Below are 16,540 nucleotides of genomic sequence, written 5' to 3'. Positions count from 1 at the left end.
GAGGATGGAAACACGCATGTGCACCAATTTTGATTCGTCGTTTTGTGAGTAACAGAAAGTTCAACTCGAATGAGCTTCAGCCAGATAAACAACTGTTGACTCATGCAGCCAACAAGTCTTGAGTGCCCTCAGGTGAGGCTTGATTTAGTGACTCAGGTTATGCCAGCAAGGAGCTGGCTTCTGTCCGTCTGTCCACTCTGCCTGCTGGGGTGCTCCATGCTCTGCCTGCTGGGGTGCTCCATGCTTCATCCTTGAAGAGCCATCTAGATGCCTCTGCGAAGCCCTGGGTTCTGGTATCTTGGCAGCGAGCTGGCAGCCACCTGTGCAGACTGGCATCCTCCCCAGTGTCCCAGGCAAGAGAGAGGGTCTCTCATCACGGTTCTGCAGAAGCCAAGAGGAATCCCTCCTCCCGCAGGGTCTTCCGCATCTCATTGGCTCAGAGGGGATGATGTCATCCACCTTATCCACGCCTGCACCAATCGCATGGCTGGAGTTGAGCAGATCAGAGTCCAGTCCTTCAAGAGTCATCAGGTCGACCCACCAGGCCATCTGCCCAAGGATGTGCAAAGGGGCTGATAGGCCAAAGGAGATCGAGGATACCCTTGGGAAAGGGGACCAGCTGCTGGACAGATGCAGTAAAATATCTTCTCTGGGCCGGTCCACAGTCCACTCCCGCAGGCCCTGGCAATCACATGATCAGAAGTGCAAAAGAACACCATTCCTTTTATTTTAAAAAATATTTATTTATTTATTTATTTATTTATTTATTTATTTATTTATTTATGAGAGAGAGAGAGAGAGAGACCACAGAGCAGGGGGAGAGGCAGAGGCAGAGGGAGAAGCAAACTACCCACTGAGCAGGGAGCCCAACGTGGGGCTTGATCCCGGGACCCTGATATCATGACCTGAGCAGAAGGCAGACGCTCAACCAACTGAGCCACCCAGGCGCCCTTATTTCCTATTTTGAAATTGTTCCCAGTTTTCTTGAGTTGTAACTAATTTCTGGAAGTATGTTTATTAACATGTAAGAATGCATTCGCTTAAGGTGTATAATGATTTGATGTATAGTATTGCAAAATGATCACCACAATTGATCTCGTTAACATCCATCACTTTCCGTAATTACAGATTGGTTCTTTCTAGTGATAGGAACTTTTAGGGATGCCTGGGTGGCTCAGTGGTTTAGCGTCTGCCTTCTGCTCAGGACGTGATCCTGGATTCCCTGGGATTGAGTCCCACGTCGGGCTCCCTGCATGGAGCCTGCTTCTCCCTCTGCTTGTGTCTCTCTCTGTGTCTCTCATGAATAAATAAGAAAAACTTAAAAAAAAAAAAAAAAGAACTTTTACGACCTCCTCTCTTAGCACTTCCAAATACACAGACGGTGTTATTTAGTTGTAATCACCATGCTGGACTTGACACTCCCAGGACTGATTTATAATTGAATGTTTGTACCTTTTGAACAACTTCACCCATTTTGCCCGCCTCCACCCCCACCCAGTCCACCCCTGCTCCTGGCAACCACCAGTCTGTTCTCAGTATCTATGAGTTTGGCTTTTCTAGATTCCACATATAAGTGAGCTCATTTGGGGGCACCTGGGTGGCTCAGTGGTTTAGAGTCTGCCTTTGGCCCAGGGTATGATCCCAGGGTTCTGGGATCGAGTCCCATATCGGGCTCCCTGCAGGGAGCCTGCTTCTCCCTCTGCCTGTGTCTCTGCTTCTGTGTGTGTGTGTCTCTCATGAATAAATAAATAAAAACCTTTTCAAAAAGTGAGCTCATATGTTATGTATCTCTCCCTGTCTGGCTTATCTCATGTAGCACGATGTCTTCAAATCCACCCATGTTGTCACAATTGCAGGATTTCCTTATTTTTTATGGCTGAATAATATTCCATGGTATATATCACATATTTTAATCCATCGACCCATTCATGGACACTGTGAATAATGCTGTAGTAAACACCGGAATACAAATATCTCTTTAAGATGGTGATTCTCGTTTCCTATAGATACACACCCAGAAGTGGGATTGCTAGGTCATATGGTAGCTATATTTTTAAAATTTTATTTATTCATGAGAGACAGAGATAGAGGCAGAGACATAGGCAGAGGGAGAAGCTTATCTCTCAATGCTCTGAAATCCATGAAATCTGAAATAAGCTCGGTGCTATGCTCCATGGAGTCCAGGCAGACTCAATGTTATGTGTCTGCTGGGCCACTACCCTTCTGGGGGGCTACAAAAAAATAAAAGATTTTAGGGTGTCCATTGCCAAATAGCCTTTGGATCCATGGCATTTAGTGATATGAGAAAATAAAAGTATCTGTGCCGTACATGAGTATATTGGTTTATTAAGATACCTTTTTATGAAACAATGGTGCCAATAAATGGTAGTGTTTTAATTTATTTTCTTGACTTGCCGTGGTAAAATATCCATCTCCCACCATGGGGATTTTCTTGCGTGCCCTTGAAATCACATGTCTGGAAATTCCTGACTTAGGCACACTTGGAACAGAAAAAGAGAGAGAGTGAGAGTGAGCAGGAATAAGGCTTTTGTGCAAATGTTTGGCCCCTTGAACTCTTCTGAGGAAGATGGTTGAGCCACTAGCGAGTAGTTTTCCAAAATCCCACCTAAAACAACAGCAAAGCAAAGCAAAGCAAAACAAAACAAAAACAAAAAACAAAAAACAAAAAAACAAAAAACACCAAAACAGCAACTACATAGCATAACAAAAACCCATGAATGATGGAACACCTGGCCAGCTCAGTCAGGATAATAGAAGAGCCTGGAACTCTTGATCTCGGGATTGTGAGTTCAAGCCCAGTGTTGGACACACGGTCTACTATAAAACAAACAAACAAACAAACAAACATACACAAAAATACCCATAGATAAAAGCTGGGACAATTGATTGGATAATACGAGTCCACTGGGATATAAATAAGTGATTGAATCAATAAAGGGAGCGGAGACATGTCCCCCCTACAGAAGGACTCCGAGTGATGTACCTTGATACTCTCCCTCCCGAAGGAGAAGTTTAACACCCTGCCTGAGGGTGGGCTGGTCTTAGTCACTTAGTCACACACAAAGAACAGTCTGGAAAGGGGAAGTAGCCACTTGGTCGTGGAGAGACCTGGCAGGCACCATGTCAGGCATCAGGGCAGGCTGGGCATCGTTTATCCCATCATCCCTTCCAACTGTTCTACGAGCAAAAACATAGAAGAGGGAAAGTGTCTATGAGATTATCCCAGCAAAGTGTGAAAACAGAATGATAGAATATGGCCATGTGACAACCCCAATGTCAAAAAGGAGGGATAGCCAGCCCTAGGTGCTGCTGATGGTAGATCAACCACCCATGACCCAACCCAAACTGATGCATCCAGCTGCCATTGACCTGCCAGAAACTCAGGGCATGGAGGAATGCACCCACCTGCACCAGGAAAATCCAAACTGAAGGGAACTATAGGTCCAGTGACCTGGGTGCTTCAAAGATAAAGAGAATCTAAAAGAAAGGGATGAAAAAAAAAATAAATGGATGAAGGGGGAGCCTGGGAATTGAAAGATTTAATCAGAACAACATTTTAAAATGGACAGGGCTAAAGTCTCATCACCTAGGGATGCCCACGGGGCAAAGAAGCAATGATAGTAAAAGTCAGGTGGGTGGGTGTCAGGGGTGCACTTCTGGAGAGAGGAGGGCCTGCGATGGGGTGATGGGTGGACCTCAAGGGTCTTCTGGGGGCTGCAGGATCTAGCAGGAAAGACCAAGGGGTGAGCTAAAGACTGACAAGTTCCATCCCTAGGGGAGACCCCTGAAGGCCTCCCACCTGCTTGCCCCCATTCTGTTTTGGGAACAGGAGCCTGATTTAATTAATCGATGGTTTGGTGTTTCTACCTAGGTAGAGCTTCTGCAAGGAGAATTTGACAACAAAATGTACACCATTGACATGAACAGCGAGTTGGAGCTGACCGCCCTGATGATACCACGGCCGGGCATGTCCCTGGTCCCGCTGGTAAGGCCACCTCCTGCGTTTGACAGGCACTCCTGATATGGGGCACTGCCTTGTGTGCCAGGCTCGGAGAGTCCCCTGGGATCCCCTGGGGAGAAACCTCGCCCCTGATGCTTCATAGACACACCAGGTCCTGCTCTTTGGTGAGCTTCTGCCTGTCTGGTCTCCTTTCCCACAGCCCGTGGGCCTCCTTCTCCACCCTTCTGCCGGGCTGCCCTATGCTCCCCACAAGCTCCTCCTCCCCTTAGCCCAGCCAGACCCCATCTGAAAATGACTTGGGGCGTGACTGATATAAGACCAGGGGATGAAGTCCAGCCAGCAGGGACCTGCACCTGCAAGGGGGGCAGCCAGGCTGGCTCCCTCTTATCCCGGGCTCTCCTCTGAGCCTCCCCATGCAACCAGGGATGGGTCTGGGTCCTTCAGCTGTGCAGCTCCAGGCTGCCTTGCAGCACGGGGCTCAGAGGCCACAGCTGGGGGTGGGTGAGGGCTGGGGGGCGCGTTTGGGGATTGGAGGGGTCCCTGCCTTTGCAGAGCAAGCTCGGGTTTCAGTGTGAAGGTGCATGGGGGTCACCTATGGGTGAGACCCCAGTGGCTTCCCTTTATGTCTGCTGGCCCAGTACATCGTGTGCTTCTCCTCCCCGCCCCCCCAGGCAATGGTGAGCAACCCGCACTCCCTGGGGCTGCAGGCCGTCATCTACGAGGATGGCTACACTTATGACGGGAACACCAGACACAGACTGGTGAGCTGCACCCCCCCACCCCCACCCCTGCCCCAGGCCCAGGTCTGCAGGATGTAGGGCACAGCCTTGACTGGGTCTGGCCACCTTAGAGTCCTCCTCGACCTGACCTTCCTCCCTCCTTTCCTTTCTTGCACCTGGCAGCTGCAGCCTCAGGTGCTGGAGAATCCAGAGAGGACATGGCCCTGGCCCTCCCCCAGGCAGGTAGCTGTCACCCAGACAAGTGAGGTCATTACAGTGTCACAGGGGATAAGCACAGAGGCCACGGCAGAGAGCCCAAGACGGCTCTAGGGAAATGGGGGTGGTTGGGTAAACCGAGGCATCAGGATGGAGGTGAACTAGGGAGACCAGGAGGGGCTTGGCCAAACAGGAGTCTGGGGGATCCGTAGGGCGAAGCCAGGCCTCACGGCCGCACTATAAGGTTTACACTTGATCCCAGAAGCCTAGGGCGGGGTTGGGAGACAGAGAGGGACAAGGCATCAGTCCACCACAACAGGGTCTGTGAACCAGTCCCTGCCACCTCTGAAAGAAGAGGGGAAACAAAGTCACCCCTCACTCCAGGTCCCCCAGACAATGGCAGCAAGGAAATGAAGGAGCTTGGGGTGGTCATTTCCATGAGCTTCTAGAAGTCTTTGGTCGCCGGTGGTGGTGGTACAATTAGAATCAGGAGAGGCCTGGATACTTTCCAGGGTCATCCTCCCTATGCCCATAGCCCTGCCTCCATCTCCCCTGAGCCCTGACTGGGCTCGGCCCTCTGTTTGCTCTTGATTCCACAGAACATTTCCCTGAGGCAGCAGCACCACTGGGGCAGAGCCGACCCCAACTTCACCTCCAGGTCCGTGGTCGCCTCTACCGGAGTTGGGGAGGGGGCAGCCCAGGCTGTCTATGGGGTTCCCTTAACAGGGTCTGGGAACATGGGGCACGGATCCAGACTCCCTCCCTCCAAGTTCGGTGAGGTCAGAACAATTGAAAACACTTTCTAAGCAGTGGGTTCCTCAAAAAAATTTAACATAGAATTATTATCAGATCAAGCAATCCTGCTTCCTATCTACACTCGAGAGAATGGAAAGCAGGGACTCAGGTACTTGCACCACCGTGTCCACAGCAGCATGATTTATAATCACCAACACACGGCAGCCACCCCCGTGTGCACAGACGAGTGCATGAACACAACGTGGTCCGTCCACACACTGGGATATGATTCAGCCTTAGAAAGCAACACATCCTGCCACCTGCCACCACATGGACAAGCCAGTTGAGGACACTGAGCTCAGGGAGAGGAGCCAGACCCAGAAGGACACCTCCTCCAGGACCCCACTCCCAGGAGGTCCCCAGGGTATATATATTTCAGCAACAAATTTTAGTTCTAGATACAGAGTTTTGCGCCACTGTATCATATAATTGAAATTTGCTAAGAAAGTAGAACTTGAGGGGCACTTGGGTGGCTCAGTTGGTCAAGCATCTGCTTTCAGCTCAGGTCATGATCCTGGAGTCCCGGGATCCAGCCCCACATTGGGCTCCCCGCTCAGAGGGGAGTCCGCTTCTCCCTCTGCCCCTCCCCTTGCTCATTCTCCCTCTCTTTCACTCTCTCTCTCTCTCAAATAAATAAATAAAAATCTTTTTTTTTTTTTTAATAAAAATCTTTTTAAAACAAAGTAGAACTTAGGGACACTGGGTGGCTCAGTGGTTGAGCATCTGCCTTTGGCTTAGGGTGTCATCCTAGGGTCCTAGGATCAAGTCCTACATCGGGTTCCCTGCGGGGAGCCTGCTTCTCCCTCTGCCTGTGTCTCTGCCTCTCTCTCTCTCATGAATAAATAAATAAAATCTAAAAAAAAAAGTAGAACCTAAATATTCTCAGCCCCCCCCCCCAAAGGTAAATATGTGAGGGGATGGATGTGTTAATTAACTCCATGGAGGGAGATCCTTTTACAATATGTACATACACCAAATAATTACGTTGTATACTTTAATGGCCTTACAATTTATCAGTTATACCTCAGTAAAGCTGAAAAGTGTAAATGAAAGGTTAAAAAAGAAGTACGTTGTATGTTATTAATACAGAATATGTGCTCCTCTCTCACACTTATGTTGAATTTATTTAAAAATCACTCAATTTTTTTTCTTTGTACTTGGCCATTAGGATCATCAGATCTCCCAGGAGAGGTTTTGAGACCATATGCTCAGACTTTAATCCAACAAAACTAGAATTGAACATCCAGAAAAGCAAAACCAATAACAAAAAGCCCCTTGGAAATTGAGAAACATTTTTCTAAATAGTCCTTGAATCTTAGAATCCATGGAAGACAGCTAGAGGATACTCAGAGGAAAATATGTACCCTGAGCACTTTTATTATTAAGGGGAGACAGGAACTAAAGATGCACGAACTAAATATTTAACTTAAAGGACTAACAGAAACCACAAAAAGAAGGGAATTAACAGGGTAGCCCCGGTGGCGCAGCGGTTTAGCGCCGCCTGAGGCCCGGGGTGTGATCCTGGGGACCCAGGATTGAGTCCCACATCGGGCTTCCTGCCTGGAGCCTGCTTCTCCCTCTGCCTGTGTCTCTGCCTCTCTCTTCGCTCTCTCTGAATAAATAAACAAATCTTTAAAAAAAAAAAAAAAGAAGGGAATTAACAATGGTACAATCCGAAATGTATTAAACAGAAAGCAAAAGGTGGTATAAAGTCACAGTGATGGGCGCCTGGGTGGCTCAGTGGGTTAAGCATGTGCCTTTGGCTCAGGTCATGATCTTGAGGGCCTGGGATCGAGCCCCACATCGGTCTCTCTGCTCAGCGGGGGGTCTGCTTCTCCCTCTCCCTCTCCCTCTGCCTGTTTGACAAGCTCCCCCTGCTTGTGCTCTCTCTCTCTCTCTGTTTGACAAATAAAAAATATTAAAAATAAAAAAGTCACAGTAAGGCGTAAGGCTGGTTCTTCAGAAGAGCAGTTCACTAGATGAGACCCCGCAATCGTGACAGAGGAGAGAGAGAGAATTGAAATGAACAATGGGAATGGAAAATGAAAAGTATGGACATCGGAGGGATGGAAAGAATAGTGGGAGGGACTTCCTTAAACCAAAAAGCTCCCGCCCGGTGAAGGAAACCACCAGCAAAATGAAAAGGCAAGAGAGAGAGAGGCAGAGACACAGGCAGAGGGAGAAGCAGGCTCCCTGCAGGGAGCCCGATGTGGGACTCAGTCCTGCACCCCGGGATCACGGCCTGATCACACCCTGGACCCTGGGATTGAGCCCCACATCGGGCTTCCTGCTCAGCAGGGAGTCTGTTTCTCTCTCTCTCTCTCCCTCTGCCCCTGCCCACTACTCATTCTCTCTTTCTCTAAAAAAAAAAAAAAAAAAAAGGATGGATGAGCAGACACAGACACAGATGGATGGACAGATGGACAAATGGAGAGATGGATGGATGGATGGATGGATAAATAAATCGATGGGTCAGTGATTATTTTTAACACTGACATTACTTGTGACACGAGTGTGCGATAACACACATTCCCATTGCCTTGCAGCATAAAGAGACCCACAGGCTCTACCATCACTCTGGACATAGCCAACAAAGAAATTTCGTGTGTGGACCTCAAGCCACTGGTAAGTCCCTAATTTTTGCTGTCCCATATTCGTTGTTGTTAGTGTTAAGAGTAGTGGTGTGATGGGATCCCTGGGTGGCTCAGCGGATTGGTGCCTGCCTTTGGCCCAGGGCGTGGTCCTGGGGTCCTGGGATTGAATCCCGCGTCAGGCTCCCTGCATGGAGCCTGCTTCTCCCTCTGCGTGTCTCTGCCTCTCTCTGTGTCTCTCATGAATAAAAATATAAAATCTTAAAAAAAAAAGGGGGGGGAAGGGACACCCTGACACCTGCCCCCACATGGACGGACCCCGAGGACACTGGGCTCAGGGAGGGGACCCAGACCCAGAAGGACACCTTCTGCAGGACCCCACTCCCAGGAGGTCCCCAGAGGAAGCCCGTCCGCAGAGACAGAGGAGTGGTGGGAGCCAGGGGTGGGGCAGGGGGTAGGGGGGGTCAGTGCTTCCTGGGGACAGGGTCTCCGTGTGGGGAGATGGAAGGTTCTGGAGACGGTAGGGGGGTACACGGTGGGGTGAGTGTGTTCCGCGCCCTGAGCTGTGCGCCTAGAGACAGTTAAGGTGGTGAATTTTATGTTATGCATATTCTACTACAATTGTAAAATTAATACAAATCTTGCATTCTGTGCCACGGTAAATCTGTGTTGTCTTAATGTAAAGCTCTTTTTCCTTTTTTTAAAAAAGATTTTAGGGCAGCCCCGGTGGTGCAGCACTTTAGCGCCACCGGCAGCCCAGGGCGTGATCCTGGAGACCCTGGATCAAGTCCCACATCAGGCTCTCTGTATGATGCCTGCTTCTCCCCCTGTCTGTGTCTCTGCCTCTCTCTCTCTCTCTATGCCTCTCATGAATAAATAAATTAAATCTTAAATAAATAATAAATAAATAAAAATATTTTATTAAATAAATAATAAATAAATAAAAAGATTTTATTAAATAAATAATAAATAAATAAAAAGATTTTATTAAATAAATAATAAATAAAAAGATTTTATTTATTCATGAGAGACATAGAGAGAGAGAGAGAGAGGCAGAGGGAGAAGCAGGCTCCCTGCAGAGAGCCCAATGCGGGACTCTATCCGGGACTCTAGGATCACGCCCTGGGCCAAAGGCAGGCGCTAGACCGCTGAGCCACCTGGGGATCCCTAAAGCTCTTTTTCCAACACCAAAAGCCTGTCTTATGCTTTTTTGACTTCTTTTCATTTTATTTTATATTTTAAAAGTTTTATTTATTTTCGAGAGTGGACAAGCAGGGGGAGGGGTAGAGGGAGAGGGAGAAGCAAGCTCCTCATGAGCAGAGAGCCCCATGTGGGGGGCTCCATCCCAGGACCCCAGATCACGATCCAAGCCAAAGGCAGACCCTTAACCAATGGGACCATCCAGGTGCCCCTAGACTCCCTTTTATATCCCTGAGGGTGCCCCCATATTCCAGTTTGAGAAGAATGTCCCGAGACTGTCAGGCTAACCCCAAATCGCTTTTTCTCTTTTCTCCTTTCTGTTTATTTATTGAAGCCTGCCCACTCATTGATTCTCTTCCTCTGCCTTCTATATGCCAAGTATTGTTCTGCATTTCCTTTTTTTTAAAGATTTATTTATTCATGAGAGACGCACAGAGGGAGGCAGAGACACAGGCAGAGGGAGAAGCAGGCTCCCTGTAGGGAGCCTGATGCAAGACTCGATCCCAGGACCCGGGGATCACACCCTGAGCCAAAGGCAGATGCTCAACCACTGAGCCCCCCAGGTGCCCCTCGTTCTGCATTTCTAAATTGGTTTCAGGTTGGAGCTAAGACATAGGCCAGTGATGGGGGACACTTAGCTGCACCCTATAGCTGAGGTGGGCTCTTAGGGCTTGAGCTCTTTGGGGCCAGGCTCGGCAACAGGAAACCCCAGGAACCCAGGTCACCGTGTCACAATCCGGGCGCACCGTGTCCAGTCTCTCCTGGGTATGAGTGTCCCCATGTGGATTTTTGCTGTGGCTGAGCCATCAGTGGCCCTCACCGGCCCAGGTCAGCATCCCTGCCTCTCTCCTCCGCAGACGGCGCTCATTTCAGTGGGTTGTGACCAGGAGAAAAAGATCGTCATTCAGAAGTAAGTGTGTTGATGTCGGGGTGGGGTCTGGGGACGGGCCAAGCCTGGTCACAATTGCTTCACGACCGTTAGAATCAAGTGACATCATCCTGTCTACTTGTGCATATATTTAAATATTTAAATGACAAATACTAATAGGTTAAGTTTGTGTTCCTGGCACAGTGAACCTCCCCTCCTTTACCAATTTGGTGACGTTTACACTTTTTCTCTTCTTCCCCAATTGTTTCTTTGTTCTCTTTCTTTTATGAGTCCCCAAATTCCTCGTTTTGATTGAAATTGCTTAGGGTTTCTGGTTTTAATTGGCTGCTGACATTTGGGGGCAGCTTTGCCGCTGGTATCCAGTTAGTTACCCTCCAGGGAATGCAGCCATGAGAATCCAAATCAAAAAAGAAAGAAGCCAGGAGACTGGCCAAATTGCCATACTTTTCCCCTTCTGGCAGTGGCGTGCTGGTAAATGTATCTCCCACCCTTGGACGGGGAGGCCTGGGTCCTCGCACGTGCCAGTTCCTGTGGTGTGAATTCGCCCTCCCTGCGCATGTCAAGCACCAACGTGATGATCCGCTGGCCCGCAAAATTCTGGAAGATTTAAGGCTTGGCTCTAGGGAGCTGGCTGGGGCCAGCTATCGCTCCACTGCTCAAGGGCAATAATAAACTCAGGCGATTTTACCGCATTTCCCTCCAAATGGAAACATTTTGTTGAGTCAATAAATTATATATTTAGGACATGTGTGGGGGGAACATTTTCTAAACAATATACAAATAGCTCTGGCCACAAAGAGAGTGGGCCAATTGGCCACATGTGCAACCAACAAAGGACTCGTGTCCAGACTTTATCAAGAATCCCTACAAATTAAGAATTTTTTGACAATTTTAAAATGTTTATTTTAATTTTATTTTTTTAAGATTTTATTTATTTATTCATGAGAGACACAGAGAGGCAGAGACACAGGTGGAGGGAGAAGTAGGTTCCCTGTGGGGAGCCCAATGCAGGATTCGATTCCAGGACTCCAGGATCACAACCTGAGCCAAAGGCAGATGTTCAACCACTGCCTCAATTGTCCCACGTGTCCTAGGACAATTTTTTTTTTTTTTTTTTTTTTTTTTTTAGAAAAGGGCAAAAGTCTTGAAGAGGCATTTCTAAAAAAGAAAAAAAGAAAGAAACTCCCATGGCTGGTAACAGTGAAAAAGTGCTGAAAACGTGGCCAACCTCACTTATTTAACAGGGAAAACGAAAACTTTCCTTAGAGGCCATTATTCTGCCACCAGCGTGGTAACATTGACAAAGCCTGGCCAGTGGCAAGTACTGGGAAGTACGGGGAGCCCCTGGAGGCCTCCGGGGCGCACGGACTTCACGAGTGGGACTGTATGTTTTTCAGCTGCTCTAGAGAACGCATCTTTTGACTCAGCAATTCCAATCACGCACATGGACATTGGCGAGGGTTCCAGAATGTTCTCGGCGGTATTATTCCTAATAGCTCCTGGCTGGAAGCAAGCCAGCTCGAATCCATTGACAGGAGGATGGACAAACAGGTGCGGTGGCCAGATGCATCCGACTATCAGAGAGGCAGAGACACAGGCAAAGGGAGAAGCAGGCTTCCTGCAGGGAGCCCAATGCGGGACTCAATCCCAGGACCCTGGGATCACGCCCTGAGCCAAAGGCAGATGCTCAACCACTGAGCCACCGGGTGCCCCCATTCTAGTCTTTAAAACCCCAAATCATGCAGAGAGGAACCACGTCGCCTAAGGAAGCATGCACAGATTTAACCCTACAAAGAAAATCCAGGAAATGATGGTCTCAGGAGTCAGGACACCCAGCGCCCAGGTCTGGGCCTCTGATCATCATTCTCCCCCATGAACTCGGGCTCCTGGGAGATTCTGGGCCTGGCGGGGAAGATGGAAGGTGAGCCCGGAAGTAGGAAAGTTCTCAAAAATGAAACCGGCGCGGGGTATACGTGTCCAAGGGAAGAATTCACGGTTCTTTGGTGCCACATCGGGGCGGGGGGCTTCTCACCACCTTTTGTCACTTGCAGCGAAATCTCAGCCTGTTACAACGGCATCCTGGACCCCGTGGGCCTACAGGACAATTATAGCTACGTCATTGAGAGGTGAGCCTGGATTTCCCTTCACGCCCTCCCTCCATGACGGCCCCTGAGCCCCAAAGGCGAATCAGAAATAATTTTTATTCTTTTTATTTATTTGAGAGGGAAGGAGAGAGAGGGAGCACAAGCAGGGGGAGGAGCAGAGGGAGGGAGAGGGAGAAGCAGACTCCCTGCTGAGCTTGTGGGACTCAATCCTGGGACCCCAGGGTCATGACCTGAGCTGAAGGCAGTTGCTTCACCGACCGTGCCCCCCAGGTGCCCCCAAAAATCATTTTTAAATTGATATCCGGACAGTGGGGATTCTGAAGGCAGGGAGAGGATAGATAGGGTTGGTACTGGGTCTGCAGGGAGCCACTGTGACATGGCTGGGCCCCTGGCCCAGGTCTGCCCCCTACCAGGCCACCCTTCTGCCATCTTGCCAGCCTGCCACCAGCTCTTGGAGCCTGGGCACCTGCTCACCTGGGCTAGCAGAGTTAGCCAGACACTGCCAGCCCCGGCAGGAGGGGGTGAGGGCTAGGGCGGCCATCTGTACAGGGTGGCTGGTCCCGAGGGCCACTGAGGTGCCATGGGGTGATTGGGACTTGGCCTGTCTTGGCACCCTGGGCACAGGGAGCCCCCGACCCCCAGCACAGGAAGACACATGTGTGTTTTACACACCACAGCCCCTCGGATACCAGGCAGGGGTCGGCCCCCTGTCCACACTCACGGCCAAGGCCCAACCTGGGGCTGCTGGGCCTGCTGACCTGTAGGCCTGCAGTCAGACCGCGTGGGGGCAAGAGCCGGGGCCTCCGGGAAAGAGGAGTGACAGGATGCACGTGGAGAGATACACAGAGACAGAGAACAAGGGACAGAGAGACAGAGAGAGGCAGAGATCGTAAGGAATTGGTTCACAGAACTGCACAGGTTTGGCACATCTGCCGTCTGATGGGGGAGGCTGGGGCGCAGCGGGGCGTCGCCGTTCCGGTCCAGAGGCCGTGTGCTGGCCTTCTGGCCTGCCGGAGTCCGTCCTCGTTCCGTGCGGCCTTCACACGCGCCCACGTCGGGGAGGACCCTCCGCTCTACTCCAAGCCCACGGATTCGAATGTCAGTCTCACCCACCGGTGCCCACACAGTGACATCCAGAGTCGCGGCTGACCACACGGCGGGCCCGTGACGTGACCCATCACAGGGGGCCCTGGGTCGTGCTGACCCCCGCTCTGAACACAACCCCTCTCCCGCTGCCCACCCCCATCTCTGCCCCAGGGAAGCCTACGACCCCAACTTCCAGGGGCAGAAGGCCAGTGAGGACCTGGTGGTGCATTACCACTACGAGAAGCTGGGCTGCCCCCACCTCGTCTACTACAACACCCCGTGGAAGCCCGTGGTGGAGCTGTAAGTCCCCAGCCGGGCCCTTTAGCACCCCATTGCCTCCGAACACGCTCCCTCCTCCCCGCCGCCCTCACCACCCCTCTCTGCACACCCTGGACCCCCCAGCCGCCCCTCACTCTGGGCCTTGCCCATGCTGTGCCCTCTCCCTGCAATGTCTGTCTTTCTTTCTTTCTTTCTTTCTTTCTTTCTTTCTTTCTTTCTTTCTTTCTTTCTTCTTTCTTTCTTCTTTCTTTCTTTCTTTCTTTCTTTCTTTCTTTCTTTCTTTTAAATTTTAGAGAGTGTGAGTGGGGGGAGGGACAGAGAGAGAGAGAGAGAGAGAGAGAGAGAGGCAGACTTCCCACTGAGCATGGAGCCCGATGCAGGGCTCGATCTCACCGCTCTAAGATCATGACCTGAGCTGAAACCAAGAGTCAGTCACCCACCCAGCGCTCCTTCTTTCGTGAGGTCTCACCTGACTCGGCCATAACGATTCCCCCCACAAGGAGCTTAACTAACAGACGCTGGTTTTCTCACAGTCCTGGGGCCCGGGGTCCAAGGTCAGAGTGCCGGCAAGGTGGGGCTCCCTGCTTGGTGTATGGGCGGCCCCCTTCCCCCTGGGTGCTTGGGTGGCTGTGGCGGAGGGAGGATACCGATCCTTCTCGTCCCCTCCTGTGGGATCGGGGCCACCCTTACGACCTCACTCAACCTCAGCCACCTCTTTAAAGGCTGCATGCCCCAACACAGTCACACTGGGAGCCCAGGGCTTCCACATGCAGTCGGGGGACACAGCCCAGAACGCTCACTTTGCCCCCTTCGGGGATTCTACTGCCTTCTTCATCACAGCCCCCCGCACCCCACTGTGCATGTGGTTTCTACTCTTCCATGGGTGGGGGGGAGGCCTGAAACACTGGCCCATGGGGCCAAACCACGCCACCCTGGGGAGCAGCTACCTCCTTATAGCCCCAGCCCAGCACTGCCCAGTAGAACTTTCTGAGTTACGGAAACGTTCCATCCTTCCTGCCGAGGAAGTGGCTTTTCTGTTTTACTTAATGGCAACTGATTAATAATCCGGGGGTGGGCCGTCTGCGAAGTGTCGGCCTGCTGAGGCCACACAAGGGGGACCCCCGCCTCGCTCCCCGCCCCGCCGCCCCCAGCAAGGCTGCGGCCCCTGCAGCCAAGCCCTGCGCCTGTGGCCCTCCAGGTGGCGGGAAGGGAAGTTCCAGGAGGTGATCCAGGCGGAGTTCGTCCTGCTGGAGGTGAACGGGCTGTTCACATACACGTACTCGCTGACCGCAAACACAGCGCTCTGCAGGTCGCAGCCGCAGAACTGGACCACCATCATGAGCGACGCCGGCGACAAAGGGCTCTTCTCCTGGAACCGAGAGGTAGCGCTTACTCTTTTTCCCAAACAGGTGCGAGCAACACGCTGTGGGTCACCGGTCAGACCGGCCACGCCGGGATGGGGGCTTGGTTGTCTCAGTGCTTGGGGGGCGGTGGCTGCTAGAACACAGCACATGCTGGATGGCTTAGGACAAAGGACATTTATTTCTCACGGCTCTGGAGGCTGGGAGTCCAGGGTCAAAGCACTGGCTGACTCAGTGTCTGGTGAGGGCCTCTTCCTGGGTCACTGCCCACTGTCCTGTCCCCGGGTGCTCACAGGGCGGGGGAGCAGGGAGCCTTCTGGGGCCTCTCAGAGGGTGCTCATCCCATTCATGGGACTCCCCTGCTCAGTACCTAAGGCCCCACCTCCCCTACCATCTCTTTTAGGGGGTAAGTTTCAGCATATGGATTTGGGGGGACATGAAGGCTCAGTCCAGAGCAAGGGGGACACCTGGGGCCGAAGGGTGCATCTGGGCATGGGAGGCGAGCAAGTCCTTCGGGAATCTCTCCCACGGGAAGTGGCCAAGTGACGGGGGATGTCGGCACCGAGGCATCCGGGGAGGATGGTGGTGCATTCTCACAATGTGCAAAATTCCAGAAGCATCCAAATGCCTATCACTTTTGGGGCTGATAAAAGTCATGGTCTTTCCTCCCGCGAGCACGTTCCTATCGTGCACCCGGGTTCGCGCACCATGGAGAAACCAGGGCACGGTGGTGTGGTGGTGTCCGTGTAAGGAAGGGAAGCCGCCGGTCCTGCTGCGAGCCATGGGGCTCACTGGGTGCGGCTCCTCCGTCTCCCAGTGTCAGGGGCGCGAGCGCAGCGCAGCACAGCGATGCCGCCAACAGGTGGCGCTCGCTCCCCACACCTGAAGCCCATTCCCAAGTGCGGACCCTTGGCTCCTTTTTTGGGGCTTCCTGTCTTACTCGGCACCTTCAAAGCTTTCTCACACTCCTCCTGAGTTTGATCATTTATTTTGTTAGCTGACGATTTTTTTTCCAATCTGAGGAGAAATTCACCTAACGTATAATGCAACCCTTTTAAAATGCAAAACTCACGCCTTTCGTGCATTCACAATGCTGTGCAAGCATCACATCCCTGATCTTTTTTTTTTTTTTAAAGATTTTTACTTATGATAGACATGAGAGGGGGGGGGGCAGAGACACAGGCAGGCTCCATGCCAGGAGCCTGATGTGGGACTCGATCCCGGGACTCCAGGATCACGCCCTGGGCCAAAGGCAGGCACGAAACCGCTGAGCCACCCAGGGATCCCCGATCTTTCTTTTTTTTTTTTTTTTTTTTT

The 16,540-nt window shown here is 51.3% G+C and overlaps 1 protein-coding gene across 2 annotated transcripts in view; it reads left to right on the top strand.

Annotated features, from left to right (window-relative positions):
* CATSPERD (cation channel sperm associated auxiliary subunit delta) overlaps positions 1–16,540 on the top strand; it is a 51,529-nt gene that overhangs the window by 28,010 nt on the left and 6,979 nt on the right. For both annotated transcript variants that reach the window (XM_072721693.1, XM_026019394.2), the window contains exons 13-20: positions 3,893–4,006; positions 4,654–4,743; positions 5,517–5,575; positions 8,259–8,337; positions 10,361–10,413; positions 12,444–12,518; positions 13,755–13,883; positions 15,061–15,244. In XM_072721693.1, the coding sequence (XP_072577794.1) occupies positions 3,893–4,006; positions 4,654–4,743; positions 5,517–5,575; positions 8,259–8,337; positions 10,361–10,413; positions 12,444–12,518; positions 13,755–13,883; positions 15,061–15,244 (783 nt within the window). The remainder of the gene's footprint in view (positions 1–3,892; positions 4,007–4,653; positions 4,744–5,516; positions 5,576–8,258; positions 8,338–10,360; positions 10,414–12,443; positions 12,519–13,754; positions 13,884–15,060; positions 15,245–16,540) is intronic.

Source organism: Vulpes vulpes, chromosome 9 (genome assembly GCF_048418805.1).
Source record: "Vulpes vulpes isolate BD-2025 chromosome 9, VulVul3, whole genome shotgun sequence".
In the NCBI taxonomy this organism is placed as follows: domain Eukaryota; kingdom Metazoa; phylum Chordata; class Mammalia; order Carnivora; family Canidae; genus Vulpes; species Vulpes vulpes.
This window is presented reverse-complemented; position numbering and strand designations above follow the sequence as displayed.